Below are 25,226 nucleotides of genomic sequence, written 5' to 3' on the forward strand. Positions count from 1 at the left end.
ACTACTCAAAAAATGACCGTTAAGAGTAACCGGAGCACATTGATTTAAAAAATTACTGAAAATGCTTGAATATTTATTTCTTCATTTAAATTCCCCACCATAATTTAAGTTTTCTTCTCAAGTGTTTCTGTTGCTGCTCGATTGTTTGTATTTTTCATTAGAAATTACAAGTTTCAACTGCTAAAAACACATAAACGCAATAGAAAAGTAGCGAGTTGGTTTACATGCGACGGTCAATGCGTTAATTTCACTTTTACACTTTTTTGTACCAGAAAATTATTGTCTGAAAACTGTCACTCAGTTTTTGGTTCCTGGTAAATGTTTTGTTCATTACGCATAGCTTGTGCTAATTTGTATAATTATTATAAATTACTATGTTAACATTTAGAACAAATTGGGACCTTTTGTAAATAAGTCTGCTATAGAAATGGTAGTACTTAGATGGATGTATCCTAGTCGTACTTATAATGAAGACCGTGAATTAGTATAACACGGCTTCAATTCTTCTCATTAACAATCACTGTTGATATTTAAAAAAATACTGAAAGCAATAAAATTATGTGCTGTGTTCATATATGTTTTTAATTTGACGCAACTATCGATATTATTTCTATTATACAAATCTGGCATCTTGAAAGGTTCACACTATTTATTGTGAATGTTTGTTCTTATTGCAAACACATTCGGTTTGATAGTGGCAATAAGTTCTATCAGGCTGTTTTGGAAACATTTTCTTATAGGTGTCTTTTTATTCAACCTCAGATTAGTCTTATACGATATAAAAGTGTTTTAAAAGTAAATTTTTTGGTTACGGAGTAAAGGGAAGTACAGTCATCTCCAACAATTGAGAAGGACTAACCGACTCACCAAGCGCCATATTTCAGTGCAAAAAGTTTATTGTTAAAGTATTAAGTAGCCGAGTAATAGTACTGGTTGGCCATAATTATGGATCCAATTGACATTACCCGCTTGGAAGAGGCAGTTGTTGTGTTTTATCGCTCAACTTCACAAGAACAGGCCATCACGCATGAGTGGCTTACGAAAGTTCAGACCAGTCCACAAGCGTGGCAATTCTCGTGGCAGCTTATGGAGCTCGGCAAGGTAACGTAAATTGCAAAATTCAATACTGAAATGGCACTGAAATAAACATAGTTTATAGAGTCAAGAAGTCCAGTTTTTTGGTGCTGTTACTCTACACTCCAAGCTTATGAAGTACTGGCATGAGGTACCCTTCGAGAACCACGAAGAACTGAAGCAAAAAATTTTCGAGAAAATCATTCAATTTGCCGGCGGTCCTAAATTGGTTCTTAATCGACTTTGTATTGCTGTAAGTAAACTGGATTCGAATATTTAAAGCATTTCTAAAGAACGTAATATTTCAGCTCAGCGCATTAATCGTTCATATGATCGGTGAATGGTCAACAGCCATTGAGGATGTGATAAACACATTTCAGAATCAGCAAATACCAAACGTTAATAAAGAAATGCAATTATGGATAATGCTAGAGGTTCTGCAGGCCATTCCAGAAGAGGTGAGGTACTCTCAATAATAAACTTAGCCACATAAATTTACAGCAAACGGTACTTCAAACAGATGCAGGCAATTTTCACGTCAGTCAAAAGAACAACATTGCGTGCTGAAGTGGCCAAACGTGCACCGTTGGTAATGAAGACAACAGAGGCATATTTAAACATGCAATTAGAACGTGTTTGGGATAGCGAATGTTTTAGCAACATGACACGCACTGTGAAATGTGTTGGCACTTGGGTGAAGTAAGTGCAAGTATAGACTATTTCTTATAGCTGTTAAAATTGTACTATTTAAAATACTTTTTTCGTAGAATAATTGGTTTCTCAATTGAGAGTTGTCAAAATATTTCGGCAATTCTGCTTAGAGTGACTAATAAATGTTACTGGCCTTGTGTCCAGGATCCGGATGGGGATGGGTGCATGTCTGCCGATGAAAACGAATTAGCCGAGACGTGCCTAAAAACATTACTTAGCATAATTATACAACCAGACTGTAATGCTTATCCTAAAACGGCTTTTATACTTATTAAAATGTTCTTGGATTCACTATGCGATATCACGAAAATGGAATGGAAGCGTGATAACAACAATGAAGATATTGTAGTCAATATTTACACACTTTTCGTATCCGCCGTGGAAAGGCATTCGCAGCTGCTGTTGAGTGGAATAACTACGACAGACCCCGAACTTTCGGCCCTTTATGGACGGCTTGTCAATGAAATTTTACAATGCACAGATAAGCCGGGAATTTACCCCGTCGAAGAGTCGTGTAGTAGCATGGCTATGGGTTTTTGGTACTTATTGCAGGATGAGGTTTTTGCTATGCACAACGAAGAGGAACGCATAAAGTGTTGGGAATATATAAAACCACTATACGCACACCTAACACGAATATTGGTGCGTAAATCGGAACAACCGGACGAAAACTCAATTGACAAATGGACATCGGATGATTTGGAAAGTTTCCGTTGCTATCGCCAAGATATTTCGGATACATTTGTAAGTGCTGATAGCTTTTCGATTTAATAAATTATTGGGTCGCTTATTTTCAAATCATTTTTAAGATGTATTGCTATGACGTGCTGCATGAATACATACTCGACATACTTGCCACGGTACTAGATGAAATTATCGCTGAACTGCAAACGAATCCTACACAATGGACAAAATTAGAGGCCTGTATTTATTCATTTCAATCGGTAGCAGAGCATTTTGGAGCTGAGGAATCTAAACAGATACCGAAACTGATGCGCGTTCTCTCAGAAATTCCATATAATAAAATGAATGAAAAACTGCTTGGAACCGCTCTTGAGACTGTAGGCTCATACTGTCAGTGGTTAAAAGAGAATCCAACCTTTATACCCCCCGCTATAGAGTTGTTGGTGCGAGGATTAAACTCGGCTATGGCTGCGCAAGCTACCCTGGGCCTTAAAGAGCTTTGCTGTGTATGCCAACTTCAAATGAAACCATTTGCGGAACCGCTTTTGAATGCTTGCCAAGTCTCACTGTCTTCAGGTCAGATGAAGAATTCGGATTGTGTGCGTTTGATGTATAGTGTGGGCAAGCTGATGAGTTTGCTTTCCGCTGATACTATACCCAACTATTTGGATATTATAGTGAGCCCATGCTTTGAAGAGCTACAGGCCATTTGCCAGAATGAGAGCGTAAGCAAGCAATTGCTCATAATTCTTTTATAAATCTATTACAGTGTTATTATGCTTACTTTTAAAGAAAACCCCAGCATCGCGCGTGCGTACAATTTTTCGCCTGAACATGATATCTACATTATTTTCTTCGCTAAATACGCATTTAGATGAGGATCAAGTTGAAGATCTGGAAAACTTGCAACCCGTGCTGATTGTGATGCAAAAAACAATGCCCATATTTCGGCAAATTGCAGAACTTTGGGTAGAAGAATTGGATGTGCTCGAGGTATTATCGAACCATTTGTACCGTTAAGCAAATTGAAATATTTAATATTTTTCCTGTTTAGACTGCTTGTACTGCTTTGCAACATGCAATTATCAATCTCAAATCCAGTTTCCGGCCAATGCTGCAAGACCTTTGTTGTTTTATTGTAGCTATTTTCCAAACTCGCTGTTGTGCACCCACTTTGGAGATATCAAAAACGGTTAATAGGCTTTTCATTTCATCCTAAAATATAACTCAATTGATCGTTGTTATTTTACTGTCACCGTAGGCTATTATAATCTTCTACAAGGACGAAGGGTGTAAGGCATTGATGCAACAACTTTTGATGGAATTTGTAGTTCACAGTTTCAAATTGTTCGAAGTGAGTAATAAACGGAGTACGTTTGAATATAAAACATTTTAATTATTAAATAAATGCTTTTCTATGTACTTACAGTCGACAGAGGAAGCCGCTTTGTCGAACATCGCTGACACAATAGAAATGTTTTACGCCTGTCTTATGCAGATTATAAAAAAGTTGCCACAAGCGCTCGATGACGAAACGATTGCTTATGATAAACTTATATACTATGCGTTGAAAGCAATGGCTCTGCCCGAAAATGGTCCGATTCGCACCAGTGTGCAGTTCATCTCACACTTTGTATTGCAGTCGCGCAATTATGCGCGCATGACACAGGCAGTGTTAAACTCAGGCGAGGAGATTCTACGCACTGCGGTGCTGTGTGTCGGTTGTATCACCCCACGACAACAAGTGGAAAAATTCGCTGATATTTTCATGGCAATCAATAAAAAATATCCTGCTGAATTGGTTGCTTGGCTGAAGGCGGTAATGTATTTACCCGGTTTTCCCACACAACTGGTCGACGCTGATGAGAAAGCGAAATTTGCTGGCCTAATCATAAGGTAAAATCAATTAAAATAGAGTCTAAATAAAACAAACAACTGCTAATGTTTTTGTTTATTTACAGGGAGAAAGTCAATAAGCGTTTGCTGCAAAAACATCTCAGCGACTTCGCTATAAAAGCGCGAGGCCTAACTGATAAATTTCAGTAAATACGCCAAGTAGACGACGCCAAATAAAGACGCAAAGGAACATTTTAATGCAAACGCGTTAAAAAAAGTTGCTAATAGAATTCCTTATTGCCAAATTGTGTGTTGAAATTGTCAAAAGCATCAAGTCATTAAGCGCAGTCGGTGTATGAGACGGTTAGCAGTTAACAGATTTCTTTAAATTATTGTTTGAACGTGTTTTGCTTCCCTTGTACAACAAGTCTAGTATTTGTATGCCGTTTTGCACATACGCATTTTCTTTTGGCCAATTGCGTGAAAGTTCTAAATACTTGAATTGTAATATAAGGTTTATCAAATCATATTTTAAAAAATTAAGTGAGTTACGATTTATGCCTATTTATGCCCACTTGTTAATGTCTTTCTAAGCAATCAATATGAATATGAATAATGTAAAGAATTACTCAAATGTGTTTTTTGATGATTTATTAAGCTATATATTTGTTTTTGTATAATAATTATATGACGAGTTTTACCATTATTCAAAGATATATAAATATGGGTAGCACATGAGGACAAAAGGCATAAAGAACAAATAATTTTGCACTATGTCCTTGTCAGTCTAGCCGTGAATTGTATGGATAAACAAATAAGTAAAAAAAGTGCTGTTTATGGACCTAATACAGTAATGAGTGCTGTAGCAGCAATTATGGTTTGGCAATAGTGAAAAATGTTGATAAAATCGTGGAAATCGCCGAGAGTCGGACCGACATGCGAGCACTTATGCCAGCCATTGCCCAAGAATTGGAGTTTAGTCAGAAATCCTCTCTCTCTCTCTCTCTTAGTTTCACAGTCTGTTATGGACCAGCCAGAAATCCTAGCATTACTTTTATTGCTTTGAATGTATTCATCGTCTTTATATAGGCCACCCCTGCATGCATGCACTTAACTGATTTTCTTTGACTGACTAATCGATTAAGTGACTCTATTTTTTGGAAAATATATAAAGCTAAGCGCGTAGATTTCATTTATCGAAATAAATGTAAAACTCATCATGTAACTGTTATATTGCAAACAAATCGTAAGTAATTAATAAGCGTTTTGTTGTATTTGACATTTAACTTAAAAAGATAAGAACCCAAAGTATGATTTTACACGAAGTTACTTTTAGTTATTACCTACCGTCTCTAATGTATACTCATAGTAATCTGATTTTCGGTTGCTGCGGTTATCTCGAGCATTTGCATTACCCATAAAAAAATAAATAATTGGCGCGTACACTTCTGTTAGGTGTTTGGCCGAGCTCCTCCTCCTATTTGTGGTGTGCGTCTTGATGTTGTTCCACAAATGGAGGGACCTACAGTTTCAAGCCGACTCCGAACGGCAGATATTTTTATGAGGAGCTTTTTCATGGCAGAAATACACTCGGAGGTTTGCCATTGCCTGCCGAGGGGCGACCGCTATTAGAAAAATGTTTTTATTAATTTATAACCATAAATAACCTATTAAAGGCAACAAGACTCAAGATATTATATAAATGTGAGCTAAGTTGTATCAAAGGCATATAATCTTAAGACAAACGTGCATACACATTTAAAGTAGAAATAGAGTGTTTTCGAACAGACGAATGTCGTCCAAAGGAATAGAAATACTTAAAAAAAAACAAAAAAAATCATAAGAAGTTACCAATGCTTTCCATTGTATGTAAGTTTGTATGTAGCGTTTTTCTCGAGCATATGTAAGCAACTGTTGTGCAGAATGTGATAGTAGTATTGTAGAAATATAATATTTTGCCCATATTCATTGAAATAATACAAAAAATGCATTCGCATTTCCTCTAAACAGATATATCCGACTCATATGTATTTATAGTTTGAACGAACAAAACGAATTCATGTATTCAATGAGGTGGAATAATTCGCACAAGAAAATATCAGAATATTTATGTTTGTAAAACAAGACTTGAATGAGTGAATGTTTAATGTATTATTATTCCCAAATATTATATTTAACTTTTAATAGAAAAGAAATAAATAGTTAAGTTACTTAGACCAGCAAATAGAGCCTATGTGGTTTTCATTTATTTAGTCACTCAGAAAGGCATATTTTTTTATAAACTATAATTTTTAACTCTTAGTAAAGATTTATGCGATTTATGACAGATTGCGTTCTCCTCATTGTCTAGCGTAAGTGCAGTAGTAACCTGCCATCCCAGATGGGATCGAATCCCACGTGAAGCATGGTCCTCGAAATTTTCCAAATTTACCTACTTTCCATTTTCTGAAAAACAAAAAAAAAATCTCATTCCTCAACCCCAAAAACTTATCCTTTCCACCCTTACTCCCGCACAATAGTCGGCGCATTATTTGCATTGTGGCTGCTATAACAAGCAACAACAAAGAGTGACACACAGTTACACATTTCATCAGTGGCACCAGCAAGAAGAAGCGGGCAACTGTGGCAATAGCGCGGACACACCAAATTTAGCGAAGTCCTCAACCATCTGTGCGATCCTTCTGGCAGAAAAATGTGAAACACAGATGGCGCTCTAAGCAGTAAGAAGCCGTTGTTCCTAAGCAACGACAGGTGGGCATTCTCACTATTTAGAACTGGTAGCGGCAGGCTATTCACCTACCCTGTCAGAAATCAAAAACAGATTAACGAAATAAACGCAAGTCTGAGTCTTGTCGAGGCCATACGCTCCCGAGAGGAGTGAACAAAGAAACAAAAAGATTTGTTACACTAATTGCCTGTGATAAAACTTTTAATTAATTTCATTTCATCGCCTTGATAAATATTAGTTAGTACTTAATCTTAGAGAATTAAAGATATCAGACGATTTGCCGGCATCAAGTAAATTGAATCGGAGTGAAAGTGAATAAGGAAATGAGTGAATTTAGTTTTAGTGTTCGGGGGGTCAAATTCGCGTTCCGTGTAACCGTGAAGAGAAAAAGTTTTAATTTTCGTTATCACAGACACTTTTCACTCTGTCTTTTCACAGCACGTTAAGGTACAGGGTCCGGCACTCGAAGTGTAACCAATTTCAGTCCGCTCGCGCAGCTGATGCACGGGCATAAGCTGTCTGTTAGTTGGCTAAATGACAGTCCAGAGTATTGTTTACAAGTGCGCGGAAGCATTTTGCCGAGAATAAACGCAAAAAAAGAAAATCAGGAATGGATTTCAAACGTAAAAGTATGATAGCATTATATTTTATTTGTCTGGAATATCACAACCAGCGATTGTTCGTGAGTTCAAGCACCTTAAAGTAAATAATAAAGTTTTTGTTTATCGCACCATTACTCCGACCGTTCATCCGTGAATTTGAGTCATCGATTGGCCACCAGGAAGCAGCACTCGCCGCAGGTAATGTTTTGGGCCGCTGTAACCGCGGATGAGCGTTCTCTAATCTCCTAACAATGTTCCAAACTTCATAACATCCACACAGCAGCTCTCTAATTCGCCAAACGCGAATCCGATGGATTATTCTCTTTGGAAGGTCCGCACTAAAAGATTCACCAGTCTCGAGGTGCTGAAAAAGCCATTGTCCGCGAATGGACAAAAATACCTGCGAGTCACATTCGGGCAGTTTGCGTTTCGTTTCTGGACCGTGTCAAGGCCATAGTCAAGGCAAAAGGTGGTTACACCGAGCAAAAGTAAATTGATTCTAAATTTTGTATTATTTTCACACTTTTTTTACTTTGAATTGAATAAAAGTAGTTTTCCAAACTAAATTTACGACCTTTTTAATTGGTTACACTTAGAGTGCCGGACCCTGTATAGATAAGTCTCACGGGCTGCGAATCGTGTGAATTATCAAATATGAAGTCTAACCGCGGTCGTGATGAGGTGAAAGTTTTTACAGAGCTGATTGTAGCGAATTCTCTCTTTAGCGTATTGGCCCTGCATAGTTTTTGGCTTCTGTAGGAAATCAAATTGACTAATGGCTGACGGAATTTTGCAGGGCCGTTTTGTGTAAATATGTTTGTTTCTAGGTTCCTTTGACAAACGAGATTTTATTTAGTTGATATTTATAGCGCCAACATTTAAAATCAAAGTAACTTTTATGTTCTCTGCTTTAATTTAAAAATATTACAACAGAAACAAAATAAATCGTAAAACTTCGTACACCCACAACTTGGTTCGTGCGTTTTAGTAAATTTAAAACTTTATTCAAAAGTGATGAAGATTTTTACTAATTTTTTGTTATACATTATGGGGTTAGAGGTAGTCAGAGGCCCGAAAAAATTATGATTTTCAATAATTTTGTTTTGCTAGTCAATTGCTTTATTTTACAAAAATAAAAACATAACATTAATACGTCATGTTTCGACTTGACTTTAGCAAGATTTCAACAAAAAAAATTAATAATTGTAAAAGTTATCATTGTTTGTGTGGAGCCCGTTTCTCCAGAAGTCCCTTGCGGTGATCATCACAATCGGACAAAAGAAATTAGTTTTTTTAATAGATAATCTTGCGCCTGATCGAAGCTTTTTTGTTCAAAATTAACAATATGGCGGCCTCAGGGAATATTTTTCAGATTTTCGAGAAAAAAACCGACAATTAATTAAAAAAAATCGAAGTTTTTGAAAAAAAAAATCCCTCGATCAGGCACAAGTTTTTTCTGTTTTTCAAAAGAAGTACACATTTTATTGAAGTCTACCAAGCGGTTTTTAAGTTACAGTGATCACTAGTTTAAAAAACATAGTTTTGAGAAAAACGCATATAAAGTTTTGCTATCGATTCCGGAGCGCCCGAGCGCCCTTTGTTAATTGTTGAATAACTCGAAAAGTATTTGTCGGATTCACTTCAAATTTTCACACAATATTTTTAAGATATTATACTTTAAGAAAATGCAAAAACAAACCCAATTTTTTTTTTGAAAATTCTGACTACCCGTAACCCTTTAAATGAAGCTAAGCTTAACTTTTCTAACCTTTACCTGATCCCGAAGACCACAACACCCTCCTTGTAAACGAATCACTTGGGCACGTCTTCGCATTCAATTATTTTAATGGCGACCTCAAACTTCATATAGGCCGCCATTCATACTAGAGGCCATCACCACCAGAACGAACGTTTTATGACGTTCCTCCCACCACAGTTTCTACGCCACCAGAACGACCCATATACCTTCTGCTCAAATATGAACGAGACGTTATCAATAAAACGGTCCGCGGATGACATATGGCAAAAATAAATTTTTTGTTTTTTGGTAGGACTGTTATAAGCTTACAAGGCAAATTTCAGCGTGATATGTCACATAGTTTGTTTTCTGTGCTACTGTAAACAAGTCAAGCTCGAGTGTGTTCTTCGAATTCTCTTTTATGACTTCAATTGTCTCAAAATGTTTTCCACGGAGCGGCAACTTGAGCTTGAGAAGCAGGTAAAAGTCACATGGAGCCATATCAGGCGAATACGGTGCTTGCTGAACGATATTAACATTATTTTTGTTCAAATAATCGCGAACAAGACGTGATGTGTGAGCTGGTGCATTATCGTGATGCAAGAACCATGACTTGTTGCCCCACAATTCCTTCCTTTTAAGACGAATGTTCTCGCGCAAACGCTTTAAAACGTCTAAATAATATTCAGCATTAACCGATTTTGCGATTTGTGCGGTTTTCAAGCACAATTTCCTTTACTTTTCCGATGTTTTCGTGGTTTACTGATGTTGCTGGACGACGTTCATGAGGCAAGTTTTCAACCGATGTACGGCTCTCTTTGAACGATTTGTACCACTGGGAAAACGCGCACGCGATAGAGCAGCGTCCCCATAGGTTGTCTGCAACATTTTTAAGGCGTCTGAAGCCGAAATTTTGTTGGAATAACAAAATTTCAAACAAATTCTTTGTTCAACTTGAATTTCCATCGTTAAATTCGAAGAACACACTCGAGCTTGACTTGTTTACAGTAGTACAGAAAACAAACTATGTGACATATCACGCTGAAATTTGCCTTGTAAGCTTATAACAGTCCTACCAAAAAACAAAAAATTTATTTTTGCCATATGCCATCCGTGGACCGTTTTATTGATAACGTCTCGTTCATATTTGAGCAGAAGGTATATCAAGGGTTGTGAATTCAGCAAGCTTCTCAAAAATTTGTGGGGCAAAGTGTGGGGAACGGTGTTCATTCAAATCAATGCAGAGAGCAGCGTTTAGCGGTTTTGTGATTTCAAATCCTCAATGAGATGTGATTCATGCCGTAATCTTTTACATCCATGTTGAAAACTCTATTATGAACAGAACTTACCTTTTATTCTACTCCAAACAATCTCTATTTTCCCTGTTATTAGTAAAACAACCGAAAATTTAGAAAATTCATTTAAGTTTAGTACGTTATGCTGTTACTTCTCATTTTTATTCATAAATTAGATATAGATTATTTTTCTTAAATTTAAATATTTATGCATTAAAAGTAGTAACACATTTCACTGTAAAAGAGAAGAAAAACAAATAGTTTAATTAAGAATCAAATTATTATATATGTATGTATGTTTGTATGTATATTCGTATATTTAAGATAGCAGCTTGCAGTTGTTCTGAGCTGCATTGGGAACCTAATTAATATCAAATTCCTCTGAATATACAGTTACAAATATTTATAAGTTATTTGCATTTGTACAGTGAAGTAATGGAACATCTTTTATATTTGCAGATCTTTAAGCAAAATCACATCTAAAACATGCAAGCATGCAATTATATCAATCAAAGTGAAAATCACAGAGAAAAAGCAACAGCGGTTTCCGTTTTCCAAATGCATTCGTATTGCCCAAGCGAACTTTTTAGGCGTTCCTGAGACATGAATTTGTTTGATTGATGTCCGACTTCAAAATTCACTACCATAGAAGCAAATCATAGGCATGGCATGAATTTCCAAAAAATTATTCGTAAATAGCCTACAGACCTTTTAATGACAGTAGTTCTACGATTTAACGAACCCAATAATTGGGCTTGTTTGAGTTGCAGTCACAGCTGCTATGTTACACTATTAAAAAAAAAAAAAATGTATATATAGCTTTCTAACTGTTAAAAATTTGGCCATTGTTGTGCCTAAAGCCCTTAAAGTGAGATCATAAAAACTTTGTTTGAACAACTACTTCACTATTGTTTTTCTCGTTTTCAGTAGCAAATCAATATCGAAATTATTAGGGAAAATATTTATAGAAAGCTTGGCGTTTGCAACAGGGTTGCAATACTGCCGCTTTTATAACGTGCCTCGAACAAGCCGAATTCGATAAATCCAGTTTTTCTTTAAGGGGTTATATACAGTTAGAATTTTCATTAAATCGATTTTTTTTAATAAGGAATACACACACAAAAATTTAATATCGTTCCGGTGAATATTTTCGAAGTTACACGCAAATTCGAAAAGACATTTCAGAGAGCTTGAAAGTAAAGGGTTTTCCAATAAGAGGTGTTATTTTGGTAAAGGATCAATTGTTTCGTTGCTTGTGTGGCCCGTAGCGCCGTCTTGTTGAAAATAAATGTTGTCCAGATCAATACTATCCAATTCCGGCCAAAAAACATCGTTTATCATCTCTCGATAGCGCAATACATTCACCGTAACTGTTGCTCCAGCTTCATTTTCGAAAAAATAAGGTCCAATGACTCCGACGGACCATAAAGCCCACCGAACAGTCACACGTTGAGGATAGAGAAGCATTTCAACAATAACTCTTGGATTTTCTGAGCTTGTTGACGAAGGCACCGAGGTGGAAATGGGCCTCATCACTCAAGATGATTTTTCGATGGAATTGCGGATCATTTTCATGCATTTCACCGACCTAATCAGCAAAGACACGACGTTGTTGATGATCGGCCGGCTTGAGTTGTTATGTTAACTGGACTTTATAAGCCTTAAGACCCAAATCTTTATGCAAAATACGGTGTAATGACGTTTGTGGAATGCCTAATTTCAAAGAACGACGAGGAATGGACAAACATGGGTTTTCTTCAACACTTTCGGCTACAACAGAAATATCTTTTATTCTTCACATCACTAATTTGTCCCAACAGCTCGAGTTTTTTTCACCAATTTCTGTATTTCGGTCCGACAAGGTGCTTCACGATGAGCCAAAAATGTTCGAGTTTTACGAACCGTCTCTGACAAATTTTCACTATTTTTATAGTGAATTTTTATAGTTTGAATGTGTTGTTTAAGCGTGTATCGTTCCATTTTTATTAATGGCGTAGTTTCTACTTGTCAAATATCAAAAAATTACAGCTATTCAAAATAACACCTGTTATTGGAAAACCCTTTACAAGGCAAACTTCAAACTTGCTTTACTCAAAATGGTGAGTTTGAAAAATCGCTATTTTGCCAAAACAAATTATTTTGCTATTCCTTCCTAATACCAAGTCTTAAAATACAGTGAAAAGATAACAAAAATATTTAAATCAATAAATTTAAGATTTCTCAGAAAAAATTCCGGAAAATTTGCTTTTTTCGGCCTTCTAACTGTATATAACCCCTTAAGTAGCCCAAGATGACCAACGCAGGGTGAAAATTAGACGTCTCACATCACCTTCAATTATGGCTTTATGGGCTCTGCCTTATTACACTTTCTCATTTTACCATGGTCTTTAAAAATGAGTACAGCTTCATTTCTCTGATTTGTTATATAAAACACTTAGTAAAAAAAAATGCGTTGTGTTCTATTCTATGCGGTTTTCATAGAACCGAATGTTCGTTAAATCGGAAAGCTATTGTCTTTGCGATTAGGCTGCTGAAAAAATGCATAACTCATTGGAAAACCCAAAAAATCAATCCATACAAATTTGTAAATTAAAAATAGAACATCACATTTTAATCTCTTTTGTTCCTCATTTTTATCATTTTGGGTGCTATTAAGCTTCCCGGATCGGCAACCAAACACACTGTATTGCAACACTTTATATGGTAGGATCACAAGGGAATTAATGGCACTGCAAAAGAAACGCTGAACTAAAGGTCATGCGGCATACAACAGCATATCATTACAACACATGCGCACGTTCATCACTAAAACAACAACAAAACGCAATAAGCAAGCAATGGTGAACTAATATTTATCCTCTTCAACCATGTTTTATTTATGCTTCACTTTATTTCAGTTTAAAGTAACTTTTTATTGTGGAATTTCTATTGATGTTGAGTCTTATTTACTACATACCTACATAAAATTGATTGGTAGTGCATTATAGAGTAACAATACATATTACACTGTGTAAATCAACACTTTGTATTCTGATAAAAAATTCAATGCATACATTATAAAACCATAACTTCTAATACATAAATAAATTTACTTGAATATTCATCTACATATGTATGTATGCAAATTTGTGGTATTTAAAGTGTTACTTATTTCTTCATCAAGTTTATGCTATCTATGCATGTATGTGTTTAATACAGAAACAAAACAGTTGCATACAAAATATGTGTATATATTTGTAATCGTTTCACATTGGGACCTTTTTTAAGTGCAATCAATATTTATAAAGAAAGCACTGAGATATACACATAGCCCATAAAGTCTGCGTACACCTTACAAATGTTTTTAAATTAAAAAAAAAACACAATATAAATTTATAGTTGAAAACATATTTTATTTATTTATTTGTTCATTACATTCTTAAGTAACAAAATCAAAAGAAAATACCTAAATTCTTGGTTCCTACGACAGTTGGTTCTACGTAACCGGAACAACCCGAATTTATATACGGCTAAGGACTGTTACTTCAGCAATATTCCCCATATATATCTATGGGGAATGTTTATGCTGCTACAACAACAACAACAACAACAACAACAAGGTTCTTCACTTCATTGTATGCATAACGGTAAGTAATTGCGGTACATGTAAATATAGCAACCAGAAAATATGCGTACAGTTCGTTTCTTTTAATAATACCGTTACTTTATTAGTACTTTTTTCGTTTCTGCGCACTTTTCATTAGTTTATTATTATAATTGATCGGTTAGCGAACTTAGTTCCACATTTTATTTAAAAGTGGTAATAATTTGCAACATGGAAACAAAAAATTAAATAAATAAATTAGCACATCAGAAACAAAAATAATTATAAAACTGTGGAAGGATGGAAATAGTTTCCGAAATATTGGCAAAGCTATTGGGAGAATGTATTTCTGTGTTCAACGCGTAGTAAACAATTTCAAGCAAACCGGGATTTTAACCTCTAAACCCAGGTTTGGGCGTCCAAGACCACTATCGGTCCAAGAAGTACGCAGTATCATCAATCTAGCAAAGGTTAACCCTCGAATTATTTCCCAAAAAAATTTTAAAAACGTCACCCAAACACTTAAAAAAAGTATTAGTGCGGAAACTGCTAGAAAATTTTACATAAAGCTGAAAGCTAATTCCGAAGAAAGGAATTTGAAACAGAGTGCCGAAAATCTTGGCTTATCAAGTACGTTTTGGTTCCAAGATAACGACCCAAAACACACCGCCGAGATCGTTAAGCTTTGGCTCTTGCACAACGCTCCAAAACAAATCTAAACACCCCCACAAGTTGCCGAATCTCAATCCTATTGAGCATCTGTGAGATCTATTAGAAAAAAGAATTCGACAGCATGTAATGACAGCAAGTAAGGTGGCTTTGCGAAGTGTTGTCCGCGCAAAATGTGCGAATATTACAACTGAGAATAAAGAGAAGTTAGTAAACTCACTGCCAAATATATTGCGTGAAGTCCTAAAACATCGTGGATATTTAACAAAATATTAATTCTCGTTTTTATGTATTATTTATAAAGATTTTCCCCTATATTTAAAACTGCACGCAGACTTTCTGGTTGCTATATTTACATGGCTTACCGTTACGTAAACAATGAGGTGAGGAATCTTGTTATTTTCTTTTGCTTTTGCAATTTAAGAACGTAATGAAAGAATAAATAAACAAAATATGTTTTCAACTATAAATTAGTGTTGTGCTTTCAATAAATTTAAAAATATTTGTTAGGTGGACGCAGACTTTATGGGCTATGTGACGCTTCGAAAAAAAAAGTTATTAAAATGTTTAACTTTATTCCTTAATATAATATTATAATCAATGGAAATGTTTTTTAAAGTTGAAAGTGTTTAATTCTTTTAATACACATCCCTTTTAGACAAAATAAAGCATGTCAATATAATATATGTTTGTATGTAGTACGTAGCATATATGTATGTAGATGTACATATGTGACTTAGATAGCGCACGAAATTTTGTTGTTTCTGTTTTACAACGATTTTCATTAAGACATCTTTCGGTTATAGAAATATTAAATCGATATTTGTTTGCAATCCATATTCAGGACTCCATATTAGGCTCACACCTAATTTGCAAAATAGTTTTAATAACACCTTCGGGTATACTAAACTATTTTTTCTGAATAAAGTGTGTATACTTTCGCTTCTTGCCCCCCAGTTTTTATAGGTTTAAGGTGATTATATAACAAACAATATACAAACAATTTGTCTTAATTGTTGTTAAATATTATTAAGATTTAGTTGGTACTTGGTTCTGATGAAAAATTGTGGTATTGCAATTCTTTGTATGTTCATATGTATGTATGTAACACCAATGCACATAAAATTATTTTTCAATATTTCACACTTATGTATGATTTCGATCAGATTCGAATTTCAACTGATTCTCATAGTTTATATCTGCGGTGATTTCCAAGTGGTGTGTTGGTATTGCTGGTACTATTTCTGCATTTGCTTCTTTCAAATATATTTAATTTAGTACTTGTTCACATCTGGTGTTGTCTTCAAGAAGTCATCTGGCCGCTTATGCTCGATTAAGGCACGCATTGTGCCACTATCAGTTGGCAAGTCCGACTTTCGACGCAACAATGGCTTGTCTTTATTACGTTCACCGCGTATCTGTTTTAAATGAGTAGTTTCGCAAGTTGCAATTTGTTATAGCACATAAATTTCAAACCATATCGGTATTATTGTAACGTAAACGATTGTATGTATATACTTATGTGCGAGTAAGTGTAAATGATTATAATGATATATGTGTATGTGTGTGTGTTCATACAAATGCGGATATTTTATCGGTAGTAAATTTTATTGCACAACCAGTTCAAGATTAGAGTATCCCAAGGAGAGCAGATGTATGCATTTATGCCCAATATTAGTTAAAACATTTACGTATGTATGTGTGTGTATTTCATATAATTCGTGATTACCAGTATGTTGCGTGTTTACTACGTGTAGTATATTTATTATTACGAGTATTACAAAAATACATACCAAATAACGAGACTTACGCTACATATTTAATTATTATCACTTTCAATAGAAACCATCAGCGTTAGAGCTGCAAAATGATTCCGCTTCAAAGTGCTCAAATTGTGCTCCTTTTAATACAGAAGTCACTTTAGCATGAGATGGAAGTTATACCACGTAAAATCCGACGAATACTGCGGACTGTCTATCACTGGAATTATTCTTCTAAGCGAGTATAGAAGCAGTACGCAATGAGCCGACGCATGCCGAAGGCTTTAATGTAGACTAATAAATTTACCGTCGAGAACCCGATAAAGGTGCAAAATCAAATTATGGGCTTGTTCAAGCCACGCAATAAGTACCTCAATATTGCAACCCTGTTACTTGCTTCATACTATGTGGCTGATGCTCAGAAGATATTCTCATGCAATATTGCTAAAGCTATTTTACATAGAACGTGATATTTAAAAGAAATATAAAATGTTTGACCTATTTTAAAACTGATAAAGGAATGGAAAAAGGAAGTGACGATTACGAATAAAATTCGTTATTTATTATTATTTAATAATTTTCTTTCGAGTTATTTGTGGTTATATCTGGGGCCCTATTTTTATTTTGTGCAATCTCTGGCCAGAATAACCGGTTCCTTTTACAAACCGTTCCGTCTCATTCAAAACCAATCCAACAACTTGGCACCAGACGAGCTTCATTTTTCGATAAAAATGATAAATGCAAATGGGTGTGTGACTACCATTCGGCATTCAGAGAGAACATAGTTTCGAATCTCGGTGAAAAACTAAAATGAAGAAAAAGTTTTTCTAATAGCGGTCGCCCCTCGGCAGGCAATGGCAAACCTCCAAGTGTATTTCTGCCATGAAAAAGCTCCTCATAAAAAATATCTGTCGTTCGGAATCGGCTTGAAACTGTAGATCTCTCCATTTGTGGAACAATATCAAGACGCACGCCACAAATAGGAGGAGGAGCTCGGCCAAACACCCTAAAAGCGTGTACGCGCCATCACTTGTTTTTAACTATTAAAAATGTGATATCATTTCGATTAAAACAAATAAGCAAGTCTAATCTATATTAGGTGGCATCGATTCTACGAGAATTTGGTGGCCTATTGTCAAACTTAAAATACGTTCACATATAAGTAGATTATCTACTTTTAGACACTTAACTCCCAATCTGTAATTAAAACATGCATTCTGAATGCCGCAACTGCTTCTTCAGGTGTCGAAAAACGTTGACCTCTCAGTTTGTTTTTTACGTACGCGAATGAAAAGAAGTCATTCGGTGCCAAGTCAGGACTATACGGCGGATGACCCATTAATTCGATGTTTTGGGTGCTCAAAAATGCAGTTGTTTGAGCCGATGTGTGAGAGCTCGCATTGTCCTGGTGAAGAGTGATCCGTCTTTGGCGATTGGTTTTCCTAATTTCTTGGAAGACAACTGGCAAACAAATGGTTGTGTACCATTGTGTACCACTCAGAATTTACTGTTCTGCGTTGTTCTAGTGGTACGGTTGCGACATGTCCAGTTTTTCCGAAAAAACAGGCGACCATTTGCTTGGAAGTGCTTCGTGCGCGAACAACTTTTGTTGGATTTGGCTCATCTTGAAACACCCATACAGTCGACTGCTGTTTACTTTCGGGCTCATACGCGTAAATCCATGATTCATCACCCATCACGATGTCATAGATGTGTTTCGAAGCCCCGCGATCGTATTTTTTGAACATTTCCTTCGACCAATCGACACGAGCCTTTTTTTGAGCGATTGAGAAATTGTGTGGGATCCAACGCAAACAAATTTTTTTCACAGTCAAATGTTTATGCAATATTGAATGTATGCTGGTCCCACTAATGCCTAACATTGTCTCAATCTCACGATAGGTCGCATGACGATCTTGCAATATCAGTTCGCGCACAGCATCAATGGTTTTCGGAACAACAACTGATTTTGGACGACCTTCACGAAATTCGTCTTGGAGTGAACTACGACCACGATTGAATTCACCATACCATCGATAAACACTGGTCCTTGATGGAGCTTCATCGCCAAAAAATTAATTAAGTTCATCCATGCAATGTTGCTGAGTTAATCCACGTCAAAAGTTGTAAAAAATAATCGCTCGGAAATGTTCACGATTTAATTCCATTTTTGGACCGAGATGAATCTTTTAAGTTTCTGTAAACAACACAAATAGCGCTGGTATTTCAAAACGTTCTGAGTACGTAAAAGCCAAAAAATGTCAAACTTTGCGATACAGCTGTCAGTTGCCAGATTGCAACACCAGGGTTGCCAAATCCCGAAAATAAAAGGCACCCCTCGTATTTTAATCTATTTCAATTAATCCCTACTTCTACTACTACTATTTTTACCTCACTATTCTTTTTTAATATCTTCTCCAACTTCAACTTCTTTATCACTATCTATAATTTTAATTTTGATTTTATTGTTAATCCTTTTATCTACGATTTAAATGTGTAAACTATTCTTAAGGTGAATCACTGCAAAAATAACCCATGGCTGTATGTTTGACTTTAATACTAAATAAAATAAATAAATAATCCTAGTTTATTACCAAAATTTTTACATACAAGCCCGTGATTTCTGTGTTATAGATAATTATTTTTACGAATGTACGAGTTTGGAAATTGAATGGCGAGGAGTCCAAAGAACTTTCTGAGTCCTTCGTATATCGTATTAGGGCTGAACAAACCGAAAACTCCAAAATATTCCACCAAAGCAATTTCTTTGAAGAAAAACCTTTCAAAACAGTCTAGACGGCTAATTGTCAATTTTGTAGCTAATCTGCCATATGTGAACGGGTAGATTGATTTTGTGGTTTTATTGCTAATTACTGAATATCTGAACGTACTTTCAAGTTGAAGGAAGATGAGGGAAAATGGTAAAATTACACAAAAACAATGTCTCTATTAATACACTTCGTAATATTCTCCAAAACACGATTACGAAGAAATTCTGTGGCCGCACTGATTTTTTTACTAAATTTGAATGAGAAGGCTTCACGTTATTAGCGCATCAGTCTCGTTATTTAATAGGCATACCTCGTATACCAATAAAACTGTTGGTGAGTAACAGACCAATGAAATAAATGAAATGTAACATACAAAAGTAGACTTATTGCCATATTTAAAAAAAAATATTTTAAAAATAACTATACATACGTATTATGTACAAAATATGTATGTAACATTTCAAAATTTGGAAGCAATTTCCTACACGTGAGTTTCAAATGGTTATACAGCGCTGATTAAAAATAATGCAAGCATTTTATGGAGTTTAGTTTAAATATGTATGTACATAAGTGAAGGATAAACAAATATTTACATTACTGATATACCTATAGATATATATTTTTCATAACCTCTAAAGATACACCAATAAAGGTTAGTTTACATTTATTTCAATTTCAAGATTCGATTGATTTGTATGTTGATATGAAACATTCGATTCGCATTAAAATGCAGAGGACAGTCGAAAGGCACACGCCAAGGAAGAGGATGATTATTGGGTTAAATAATATTAACTTACTTGATACAAGGGAAAGGTTGCACAAATAAATCACACATATTTTATACAAAAGATGCTTAAACCTTCCAAACTTAATCAATATATTATTGTTAAATCAGTGCGAGAGAAACATAGAAATTAAGAAACTACAAAATTAAGCAAAAAGTACTGCAAACATATGTAGATGCAGAAATTTAATGATAATAAAGAAGTTAAATGAATATTTGATGCATTGAATAATCTAAAAATTTCGGTAACAAAATAAGGATATTACGCTTTTGATATTGAACATCTCTTGAAGTATAAATCGCACAAAAAGTGATACTTTGTAGATTCAAATTAAAATAAATTGGATGAACGTATTGTCTTATTAAAAAGCAAAAGGACGGCATCCAACCATGACAAGAAGATCACATACAAGGTAAGTCCAAAATAAACAAGACTGAGCTAAAATAGAAACGACAGGCACTTTGTTCTGATAACTTCGAGTTTATTTATTCAACATAATGCTCCTTCTATGGCCAAAAACATTTTTTCGAATAGGTAGAAGTCACAGAAAGCCATATCAGGCGAATACGTTGAGTAATTGCTGGTTAAAATACGATTTCTAGTCAAAAAATCAGTCACACGAGTGGACCGATGAGATGGTGCATTATCATGCAATAAGCGACAGCTTCCTCCTTTGCGGTATTCAGGGCGAATTCGACGAATGCGATGCAACAAACGCTTCAAAACGCCAAGATAGAAAATTGCATTGACGGTTTGGCCCGTTTGATCGTAAAAACAAATGAACATAGACTTGATTTTTAACTTCGCCAAACGCGACTTTTTGGGTGGTGGCTCGTCTGGAGCCTTCCATTCGGCACTTTGAGGCTTAGTTTCAGTTTCATGTTGAAAACACCACTCACCAGTTACAATGTTGGAAAGGAAGTTCTCGTCTTTTCTCTGAGCAATTTTTGGTCCTCAGTTAGCTTGGCGGGATGAAACGTGCACAGACCTTTCGTAAGCCCAAATGATCAGTTAAAATGCGATAAATCGATGTTTTGGAGATATTCAACTCCGATTACATGAATTTCAACCATGATTTCGGTCTATTTTTGATAAATTTACGAACAATTTCGATAGAGTTTTTTGATTACTGTGATTACTGATTTTGGGCGGCCCATATTTTCATAGTCATTTATGTCCTCAAAACCATCTCTGAAACGTGTAAACCACTCATGAGCTGTGGCACGAGATAGAGAATCATCGCCATAAACTTTTTTCATCAATTCAAATGTTTCGGTAAACGTTTTACCAATTTTAAAACAAAATTTGCTAGTAGCTCTTTGTTCGAAACTCATTTTTGACACTTTAGACGCAATTACTTAGCTTCCACTGAAGCAAATGTCACCAAGCTTTCATTGGAAGTCAGCTAGGGATGTAACTAACTCATTAAAAAGATGGCGCCATCAAAAACATTTTTATCACGCCAGTCTTTGTTTATTTTGGACTTCACCTTGTATATATTAATTGAGACAGGTTGGGTGGAAAGTTTTGATGCATCTACAATATATTGCCCACACACCATCAGAATTCAAAAGAGACCTGTAAAATGCACTTGACTCAGTTCTTTGCTTAGAAAACTCAGAAGTTTTACACCGATGGAATATGGAATCTACCCCAAACATGTCAATAATTCAATAAACTACAATACATAAAAAAAAAGATTCAGCAATACATACTGCAATTTGTTACCGAATTTTTTACACTATCAAAAATGTATGAGTATTAGTTACAGTGTGTATAGATGTAAGAACATTTTTTACAACTTCAAAATTGTAATACTGATTCTTTTATAATAAAATATTTTTTTATAAAATGGGGGTAATGCGTTTCATATCTCTTACCTCTCTAGTTTCCTGTGCTGCTTGTTGTTGTGGTTGTATCTGTTGCTGTCTGGTTTCTTGTTCCAATTTGTCATAAGTAAGATCACAATTCTCATTCTCTTCGAACTCATTTTGACTACTTGAAATACTTAAATTGTCCATTTGACCGCACATTTTTGGCCACTCTGGATTACCTTTTGCCAAAGACTCAACCTGCATCCAAAGCTCTTCGCGTTGCGACATTTTTTCGCGTTCCCTGATAAGTTGGAAAATCCAAGCGATAAATCATAAATGATAAAATCTTAGGGTAGAAAATTAAACGCATTTACTTACATCTGCTTTTCCTGGCGATAGTTTCGACTACAGTCGTCGAAAAGGCGTTGATTCATCTCCATGAACAGTTTAAGTGCATTATAAATCAATCCATGTATCGTCTTATTCCAATGCGTTTTTGAATTTCGGTTCAAGGCCGGAAACATTATGGGCAAAATTACCTGCGAATTGTCAGCGATCAGCGACATTATATACTCGTTATTCCAGTAATAAAGCGCTCGTTCCGCCACTTGAAAATGTGGCGAGGACACACATTTGGCGATTTGTCGAAATAGCGGTTCCATTACTTTTTGAAATTCAGCCGGTTCGATGACATCGAGTAGCTCTTCCAGTTCATTTAGAAACATCACTTCCTTGGGGCTATGTGTTTTTGGCCAGAATTTCAAAAGACTCCTTTTTTTCAAAAGAAAACAATTATAAAAACAATTACGAAATTATTCATTATTATAAATTATTTTTGTTTCTAACCTTATGACTGGTTCGGATAGGCTTGGATCTTTCTCCAAAAACTGTACTACACAATATGTTAGCTGCGGATGATAAACAGACAGACTTTTCGCTTTGTGCAACGGTAATAGTACTTTCAGCAAAAATTGTTTGTGCTCCTCTTTTAGTGGTAATGCGAAACCATTAATAATGCTACCGAGAATTTCTAAAAGTTCAGCAATGCCATTGTGATGTTCGGTCTCATAAATGAAACTAAAAAATTAAGTTAAAATTGCATATTTCAAGTAAGAAAAATTATAGTCAGTTGTTGCAGCCCGCGACAAATGAGAGCACATCAATATTCTTAAAGTTCTGAATATTTTTTTTTAATGCCCATTATTTCTTCGACAAAAGTATAGCTCCTTGTCTAGCAAAAAACCATACAAATCCCAGATTCGAGCCCTCTCCTTATGTGGGCTAACAAAATACGAACATATCTCTAGCTGGACATAAGACGAGCAATCGTCTTATATAGGATAAGAAGCCTATCTTTTACTATCTCTATGAGAAATTATTTTTCACAATATTGCCTCGAATTATCTAACCTCTGCAAACTGGTTTTCGACAATGGAACTCTGTTCCAGCTCCAATTCGCAGCAAGTTAAGTAAGAGCAACTATAGGAATATTCTGTATTCATAATTTAATTCAACTCATGCGTAATATTGGAAATGAGTATTGCTGTCTACATTTAATATATCCTAATCTAGTGTACAATCATGTTGTCTGGCTTTCTTCCACATGTTTTTTGGATTTCCATGCAGATCTTGCTACTTTTATCCTACTTATTATCTTTGTTGTACCATAAAAGTTCAGTTCATCCTCTTATTGTACAAATAAATTGTTAACTAAGTAAATAAAATAAATAAAAATATATGTACGACATTATATAAAACTGTACATTAAATTTTTTTCCAAAAATTCTGATCAAAAACCGTGGAATAGTGATGAAAAGTTTGTGACGTTTTTAGATTTTTGTATAAAGTTTGAAAATTGGTTCTATATGGGATTTCATGCAATGAGTTATGCCTAAATCTTGCCCGAGTTGCAATCACAACCACTGAGTTGCACGATGGAATTCTGGCAACTTTGGCGAAGGTAACTGTCAAAAATTCAGCCATTGTTGCGCTCAAAGTCCTTTAAGCCGCCATCATAAAAATTGTGTTTGCCTTATGTATTTCTGCAATCTTTTCTTTGTCAATATCGAAATTATCAAGAAAATATTTATAGAAAACTCCGTTCATCTTCACCTATCTAAGCAAAATATGCCGAGCCTCAGAAAAGTATCAGCTTAGCTTTGGTTGCAAACGTTTATAAATATTGCAATACTTTGTAGTTGTTGCTGTAGCAGCAATACAAGCCCTGTCAGTGTAGTGTATATCACCGGTCGTCTTCGTCTAACTTATCTGAGGGGACTGTGAAAAGGTGGTTAGTGTCGGGCGGGGTGCCTTCACATGCCGGACGTATGTTTAATATGTCGGGGTCGATTCTGGATAAGTAGGAGTTTAACCTGCTGCAATATCCAGAACGTAGTTGTGCCAGTGTTACGCGGGTCTCACGGGGAAGCTGGAGCTCTCCATCTGCTGTAGGTGGTGGTCGGACTCCGATAACGGCATTCGGGGGTCATGAAGTTAAGAAGGTGGTGATGGTCTCCCGATGAATGTCGTTTATTATCTGTCTAAACACTGTCTGGTCCAGTAGATGTCTGTTCGTTTTGTCCTGGATCTCGTCGGCGTAATTGAGGAGATGTCTTCTGACGAGCCTGGGAGGCGGCTCTGGCTCAAACAGTATCTGCAAGGGTGAAACCTACGGTAGCACCCAAGCAGAAACTGTTTGCGGAGTAGGTTGTGAAGGTGTTGAAGAGGGGGTATCAGGAGGCAACCCGTCGCTGTTCGAATGAATAGCAGGGTTTTGACAAGTCTGGAGCTTTATCCACTGTGTTTCACTAGTTCCAGGCGACCAGACAGGTGTAACATAGTTTAGAACCGACCGGCCAATCGCCTTAAATGGCAACAATTCTTTGTCTTTGCTCCAAGTGCTGCCGGCAAGCGATTTGAGGACCTTGTTGCGATTTTGGACTTTAGTGGCAATAGCGGTTGAGTGCTCTGTCTAAAGAACCGTTGCAATACTGTCGCATTTATTTCTTGACTCGAACAAAAATACAAGAATACCAAAATAATGAACCTTAAAAAACCAAAGAAAACTCAAGTCAAAACTGGCCAAAATGTTTCAGTGCTATCATTTGACGCGGGATATACGGCACATCGCTCATTTTCTGCAAGAATGTCATAATACAAAATTTGTTTTTTCTTTA

The 25,226-nt window shown here is 35.7% G+C and overlaps 2 protein-coding genes across 20 annotated transcripts in view; one reads left to right on the forward strand and one right to left on the reverse strand.

Moving 5' to 3' along the window:
* Window positions 1-666: 666 nt before the first annotated feature.
* LOC128863856 (importin-13) lies at window positions 667-6,531 on the forward strand. The gene is made up of 11 exons (XM_054103234.1): window positions 667-1,101; window positions 1,160-1,327; window positions 1,383-1,532; window positions 1,595-1,773; window positions 1,842-2,529; window positions 2,595-3,194; window positions 3,262-3,462; window positions 3,524-3,661; window positions 3,731-3,823; window positions 3,899-4,365; window positions 4,431-6,531. The coding sequence occupies exons 1-11, from the start codon at window positions 946-948 to the stop codon at window positions 4,513-4,515; spliced, it is 2,925 nt and encodes a 974-aa protein (XP_053959209.1). The 5' UTR covers window positions 667-945; the 3' UTR covers window positions 4,516-6,531.
* A 4,277-nt stretch (window positions 6,532-10,808) lies between these two features.
* The window catches only part of LOC128863865 (serine/threonine-protein phosphatase 2A 56 kDa regulatory subunit gamma isoform), a 64,140-nt gene continuing 49,722 nt past the window's right edge, over window positions 10,809-25,226 (reverse strand). For 17 of the 19 annotated variants that reach the window (XM_054103384.1, XM_054103361.1, XM_054103353.1 and 14 more), the window contains 4 exons: window positions 22,897-23,127; window positions 22,429-22,821; window positions 22,117-22,351; window positions 13,297-16,338 (listed from right to left, as the gene is read on the reverse strand). In XM_054103384.1, coding sequence (XP_053959359.1) covers window positions 16,195-16,338; window positions 22,117-22,351; window positions 22,429-22,821; window positions 22,897-23,127 — 1,003 coding nt within the window. In that variant the 3' untranslated portion in view covers window positions 13,297-16,194. Of the gene's footprint in view, window positions 10,904-13,274; window positions 16,339-22,116; window positions 22,352-22,428; window positions 22,822-22,896; window positions 23,128-25,226 lie in introns of those variants that run through there. The other 2 variants (XM_054103252.1, XM_054103245.1) reach the window with 2 other exon arrangements.

This window comes from Anastrepha ludens, chromosome 2, assembly GCF_028408465.1.
Source record: "Anastrepha ludens isolate Willacy chromosome 2, idAnaLude1.1, whole genome shotgun sequence".
Classification (NCBI taxonomy): Eukaryota; Metazoa; Arthropoda; class Insecta; order Diptera; family Tephritidae; genus Anastrepha; species Anastrepha ludens.

Excerpts from the sequence above, each read along its gene's own strand:
- LOC128863856 (XM_054103234.1), top strand. The coding sequence starts at position 946 with ATGGATCCAATTGACATTACCCGCTTGGAAGAGGCAGTTGTTGTGTTT. Across the intron at positions 1,533-1,594 it reads TGCAGGCCATTCCAGAAGAG|ATGCAGGCAATTTTCACGTC; the intron begins GTGAGGTACTCT and ends TACTTCAAACAG. Across the intron at positions 3,195-3,261 it reads CCATTTGCCAGAATGAGAGC|AAAACCCCAGCATCGCGCGT; the intron begins GTAAGCAAGCAA and ends TTACTTTTAAAG.